At 36.6% G+C, this 6,423-nt stretch overlaps 1 protein-coding gene across 1 annotated transcript; it reads right to left on the bottom strand.

Moving 5' to 3' along the window:
- Positions 1-732: 732 nt before the first annotated feature.
- Positions 733-2,890, bottom strand: LOC134000812 (perforin-1-like). The gene is made up of 3 exons (XM_062440301.1): positions 2,838-2,890; positions 2,119-2,648; positions 733-1,915 (listed from the first exon to the last, which is right to left on the bottom strand). Exons 2-3 carry the CDS (start codon positions 2,646-2,648, stop codon positions 733-735), a joined length of 1,713 nt encoding a protein of 570 aa, XP_062296285.1. The 5' UTR covers positions 2,838-2,890.
- Positions 2,891-6,423: the final 3,533 nt, after the last annotated feature.

Below are 6,423 nucleotides of genomic sequence, written 5' to 3'. Positions count from 1 at the left end.
TTCCATGCAGATGATTTAATTAGTATTGTGGATGAAAAGATAGCCTTTCTTATGAAGATATATTGATTTCAATAGCTGGTACTTGTAGGTTTGACATCCTGAAGTCTTGCCTGCCAATATAATCTATTAGAATCTAACACGTTTTATATTTATGTAACTACATTCACAAATTTCTACTTTCTCCACATAAGATGAGATGAGATAAGATGAGTTTGATTGGGTTTTTGCAGAAATGTATTACCATTGTGCAGATAGGAAAAATTGAGAAATGTAGCTAACAAGGGATGGTTGATAACATGTGAAACATACATGTAACAATAAATATACCAATTTTTATATTGATTTACCTTTTGCATCTCCCTTTTCTATTTCTCAATACTCTACCAATCACATTACTTTCTCAAATAAATTAAGAGCGTTACATATACAATTAAAAAGTAAACAGTACCTTTTAAAATACAAAATCCCACAGACACTTGCATTGTCTTTGTTGATGCTTTATTGGCAGGTATAGTAACATACATGTTAAAAAGAAAGAAGCAAACAAACTGCATTATTAAAGTTTTTCAAAAACATATTTGGTATTCAATTTGAGTTATTACAAAGATATGGAATTATTTTTGCACACAAGTCAAAAAAAAAAGAGTAATTTCAAAAGCAAAAATAGATGCAAACAACTACTGCAAAATATTAATCATAAAACCAAATCTTAATATCATTCATTATTCCATGTCACTTCAGCTCAACAGCTGGCCTCAACTTGACTGATTTAGCATGCTGCTTCCCTGTCTCTCCGAGAAGGACCCCATTTCTGGTGTAGAAGACCGTGGCCAGGGTGGAATTCAGAGCAGTAGGTATGTACTCCTGACACTGGTTACCACCAAGACTTGGCGCACACTCTACTTTGTACGAAAAGAAGAGAGTGCCATGATTTAATGCGCAGCTGTCTTTCATCTTCCCCTTACGCAGATGAGATGAGCACCTGCCAAGCAGATCACTGTTCCAGTAAGAATCCGCATCATAAACAGCAAATCTAAGCTTGCTGTTCATGCTGATGTCGTGAAAAACAAACGTCTCTGACCAATGAGGATTATCATCGTTTGGAATAATGGCAGTGCGCTTTACCTGGTCACCACATTTAACCTCCACTGAAGCATCTGTCTGAGTTGTCTGATCACCATACAGTCCTTGTGCATGAAGACTGTAAACTGTTAATGTTGCAAGACCTTTCACAGCAGGACAGCAGTTTGACTTCACATTCTGATTACCGTTGCAAACACAAGCACAAGGATCGCCTTTGTTCGATCTTTTCCCAATTTGACATGACTCTGAGCATTTTTTCAACACCGCATTTTTCTTGATGTACTTCTCCACCTCATTCTTCAGTCCGGCACTGGCTGGATGACCACTTGGCAGTATGGTGTGCAGAGGCTTTATATTGTAGCGGACAATATCAGGTGTTTCTTTCAATGAGTTAACCCAGGTATTATAGACAGAGGGGTCTAACTTCCCTTGAAAGAGGACATCATCTCCAACAAGGTTTCCACCAATTACCTCTGTTGTACGTTCATTAAACATGCCGCTGAAACTTGGGATAGAGAGCTTCTTCTTCTTTGCCTCACAGTGTTGTATCATTGGCTTCTTGCTGTTAGGATGTGCAAATGCAGCCGAGGCTTCGACTGACAAACAATCTTTGACCTCTGTCTCCGACAGTCCATTCATGGTTGCCTGGCAGGTCCTAAGAGCAGTGACTGTCTTTATTTCCCCTCCCAGATACACTTGTGTGATGTAATGTGTGCCGAATCTATTAATTAGATTGCGGTATAATGGCTCTGTTTTACGTGAATGTGGAGGAAGGGAGCTGATGGCTGATTCAAACTCAGAACTCAGGGGAGGTTTTTCTGCCAGTCTGTAGCTGTAAAACACAGAGATCAAATAAATTGTTGTCAGTCACAATGAAATATCATTTAGATGTTACTGTCACTGTTGTTTTGTTTTAGGCACTATTGCTGTCTAAATGGATTGCTGTACTTACCATCTCACTCTTAATTAACTACAGTTTTGGGATGTAGGTTTATACAGAACTGTAAAGTTACCTGAACAAATTCACATACTCACCTGTAGAAGTTACAGTGGACAGAATGGCGCAGGAAGCTATAGTGGTCTTCTTTTGACTTTTCCATGGCAAAGGTTGATTCTTTGGAGTGGGAACCTCCATGGATCGGCTCAAAGACGTTGCTGGGTTTTACCTTAAAATTAAGGTCAGTTTCCCAATCATTGGACACAGCTGAGGTGGAATCATTGACGAGAGTTTCAGCGGAGTCATAATCAATACTGGAGACCATTAAACTGCACTGTGGGAGGCTTCTCCAGTCCTCTACAGCAATGGGGACCTTCTGGTTCTCTTTGTTCTTGTAGATGTTAGGGTAAAGCCTGCAAGCACCGTTGCTAAGCTTCCATGTTTCCATGTCGATGACAGAGGCACCTTTCCGTTCCATTGTGACGATGTCGAAGCCTTCTCCACCCAGATTGTAACCAGGGATGAATTGAGCCTTCTGACACTGTTGTGGTGTACCAATGAAGCTTGATGACAGACACAGAGGACTCCATGCCCACCACAGGAGCAAGAGCTGCCACATCACTGTCATCTGTATGAAAAATACAAAAAGTAGACAGAAAGACATGCACATAAAATCAGCTGAACAAATGCAAACATTTTGAAATTTACAGTTTCAGTACTAATTGACAATTTCTTTCCAACTGCTATGAAGATGATAACATTACTCAACATAAACTGCTGGTAAAAAAGAAGAAGTGTGCTGAAATGTCTTTCTTACCTTAACTGCAGACAGACAGCTTTTCTTCAGTGGCTTTCAAAGGACCTATATTATAGTCTTGCTGTCCTGGAGGTGGAGTCTTTACTGCCGACATTTTAACAAGTTTTATATTAACCAGCTGCAGTCACATTTTTTTTTACTTACTTCCCCACATATTAAGATGAGATATTAAAGGAAAGGTTCTTGCATTAAATGTTTATTATCACTACATGACTAAGACATTTCATTGTGATTGATCTATAGCACTGGTTAAAAACAAAAATAAAAATGAACATACCACAAAAAAGAGACTGCAGCAATGACAGGACAGCCTATATACTACCTATAATACAAAAATATGTAATTTATTGAATCTCCTCTCCCAAGCTCCACAGAAAATATCTTTTAAAATAATTTGTTCTTTCCTAAAACAAAACACATATTTTAAAAACATCCAACATGAAGGAAACTGCAACAACTGAGGTTTTACAAGAGTGAAGTCCAGTAAAACAATGTCCAACAACAGATTTATTCAGTCATGGAGAAACTGCATATTTCTCTTTTACATGGTATTCATCTCGTTTTAAGATGAATACTATGTAGAATAAAAATGTGTTTTTATTGAAATTTGTCAAAAATGAGTCGACATATAAATAACTTAAAGATTTCTGCATATATTTTTGAAGATATTAGAACTAGGATGCATTGCTTGTGACATTTCTCTAATTAATGTAATTTCAAAATGTCATTTATTGTCTCAAGTGTGACTTGAGACGAAGATTTTTTAACAGAAGTATTAATAATGTATTATTAATTAGGATGTGGAGTTTAAAAGAAATGGGCATTTACCTGGCAGAAAGGGTCTAATCAAAGATACTATCAAGTTGTATTATGGTAGGATTCAGCATTAAAAGTCAACCCTGACTTTTACTAAAAGTCAGGACATTTGAACTTCTAATTTAGATTTTTGTAATCTGTTCCCAGATATGATGTACCAAAAGAAAGAGGATCTCAAAATATGCATTCTCTTGGATTGACTTGCTTCTGGCACGGATGCCAGAAATCAAGTCAATCCCACCTTTTTGAAAACTGTGAACAGCATCAGAACATGTTTGAACATCATGTGAACCTCCTCTTTTGAAAAGATTTATCATTGTTTGGCTGAGCTAAAATATTGGGGAAATGAATGCCCCATTTTTAAGGGGGAGCATTAAGGATCAGCGTTTGTCATTCTGCATAACAACGAGAGTGAAAGTGCTCTGGTTTCTTTCCAAACTTCCAAAGGCATGCAGGTTGGTGGAATAGAAGTTGAAATTGTCCAAGTATTAACCCTTTAAATAGATAACCTGTCCAGGTTGTGTACCCCCAAACTCCTGTGACCCTGAAAAGAATAAGCAAATAAAGAAAAGGTATGTATAAATGAATTATGTCTAGAGCTATTGAGAAGCTTCAACTGATGGTCATGTGTGAAACAAAAAAAGTTTGTTTACAAATGAAAAGATACCCAAAAACAAAATGTACAAAAAATTAGGCGATGCATCAAGAGTGAGAGTTCACACCAGCATTTCTCACCTCACCCTTACAAGTTGAACAGGGTGTTCTTCTGCTCACCATTAGATTAAAATGCAGTACCGTGGCTGCCTGTGGCTCTACAAACTTGTTGCACATCTTACCATCTGTTGATAGAAAAAACATCTGTGGGAATTCACACATTGCAGGATGCCAATGGGCAGTAATGGGTGGTGCTAGTCACACGTACAAATTGCAAATAGCTGATGAAGGCAAGTGAGTCCAACTGATGATAATTGCAGCTTGATCTTTTTTAAAAAAAAGTAATTTTAGTTTTGTTTTGTTTTTTGGCGCTTATCAAAAGCAAAAAGAGTCGAAGTGAAAACACATCTCTACAAATGGATCTGAAACTAATTGTATAAGTATTCACCTTATGAATCTGATTTTTTTAAATTAGAGATTGCAATGAGTCTATATGAATATGTCTGTATTACCATTAACTATTATTTTGTTGCTGCAGAGCTGTGGAGAAGCATCCACAAAGCACTGCCAGGCTTCATGGAGGGGCTGGTGCATCTCTGCCAGCTCACAAGCAACAAAGTGTTTAGAATGATGTCCAAAAAGCTCCATTTTGGTCCCATCAGATCACAGAAGCATCTTCCTTGTTTCAGTCTACAGATGTTTGCTCTTTCCCACTCTACCACAAAGCTGCGACTAGTGTTGGCTGTACAGTGTCTTCCATCTCAGCCATGAAACCCTGTAGCTACTTCAAATATGCCATATGTCTCTTGGTGGCCTTAATCACAAGTGTACTCCTCTCACAGACTCAGTTTTGAGGCCTGTTTTGGACAGATTTACAACTTAGCAATACTCTTTTAATTTTCATTATGCCTGCTGCCAACATGATCCAAACGTGGTCCATAGTAGTAGTAGCATAGCATATCTCATCTTTCTTTTTGTTCTTTTTGATAATTTTGCCACCATTTTTTAAATACTCTTTTTTCATGCAGCCAGCCCAAACCAGCAACCTCCTAATTCCTTCATCCATTCAACCATAACAGTTAAATCCTACCTTCAATCCTTCATTTCGAACTCACTGGTGGGCTGTCCAGATCACTCATCATGTGAATGATAATGTGACTTTTGACTTTTGTGTTTTACATTTGTTCTTATTTGGCTGATTTTGTATGGATTTTTTTTTACTGGAATATTAAAAAGTATTTTGTGCATTCAAGAAACATCTAATTACATCCACTGAGATTCAGCTTATAAGAATTAACATGAGAAAAGTCCAAGACAGTAAATACTTATTTGTTATTTAACAACTGATGATACTTGTTTTTAGTTTATAGCACTTATACATACAGTACAAATTGTGAATTCAAATATGTTGTTATGGTTATTAAACTATAAGCCTTGTTTGTGTAGGCTTGTAGAAGCCAATAACGTAATAACGACCGATAACTTAAAAACAGACGATAACTTTATAAATTTGCCCATTTTTTAATGTAATAGGCCAATAACATAATAACTTGCCATTAACGTAATAAATGTCCTGAACCAATAACGTAATAACTTCTGGCCAATTATGTAATAAGTATTACGTTATCGCCTGGTTATTACGTTATTGGCGTAGTAAAAATGCAATAACGTTATAACAGCCAATAACGTAATACATTTGCCTGTTTTTTTAAATGTATAGGCCAATAACATAATAACTTTTCAAAATAATACTTATTATTTAAAACATCTAAATCTTTGGCAACACTGTATTCAAACAGTCATGCTAATAAAGCACTTTGAATTTGACAGACAGACAGCCAGAGAGAGAGAGAGAGAGAGAGAGAGAGAGAGAGAGAGAGAGAGAGAGAGAGAGAGAGAGAGAGAGAGAGACACTGCATTTTCACAGTTATATCCAATAAATTAAACTTCAATAAAGTGATATTAGTATATTATTAAGTTATCAGCTCCAACTTATTAGGTTAATGGTCTTATTACCTTATCGGGTTCAGGACTTTTATTACGTTATTGGAAAGTTATTACGTTATTGGAAAGTTATTACGTTATTGGCTTATTACATTAAAAAATTAGTAAATTT

Source organism: Scomber scombrus, chromosome 2 (assembly GCF_963691925.1).
Source record: "Scomber scombrus chromosome 2, fScoSco1.1, whole genome shotgun sequence".
NCBI lineage: Eukaryota > Metazoa > Chordata > Actinopteri > Scombriformes > Scombridae > Scomber > Scomber scombrus.
This window is presented reverse-complemented; position numbering and strand designations above follow the sequence as displayed.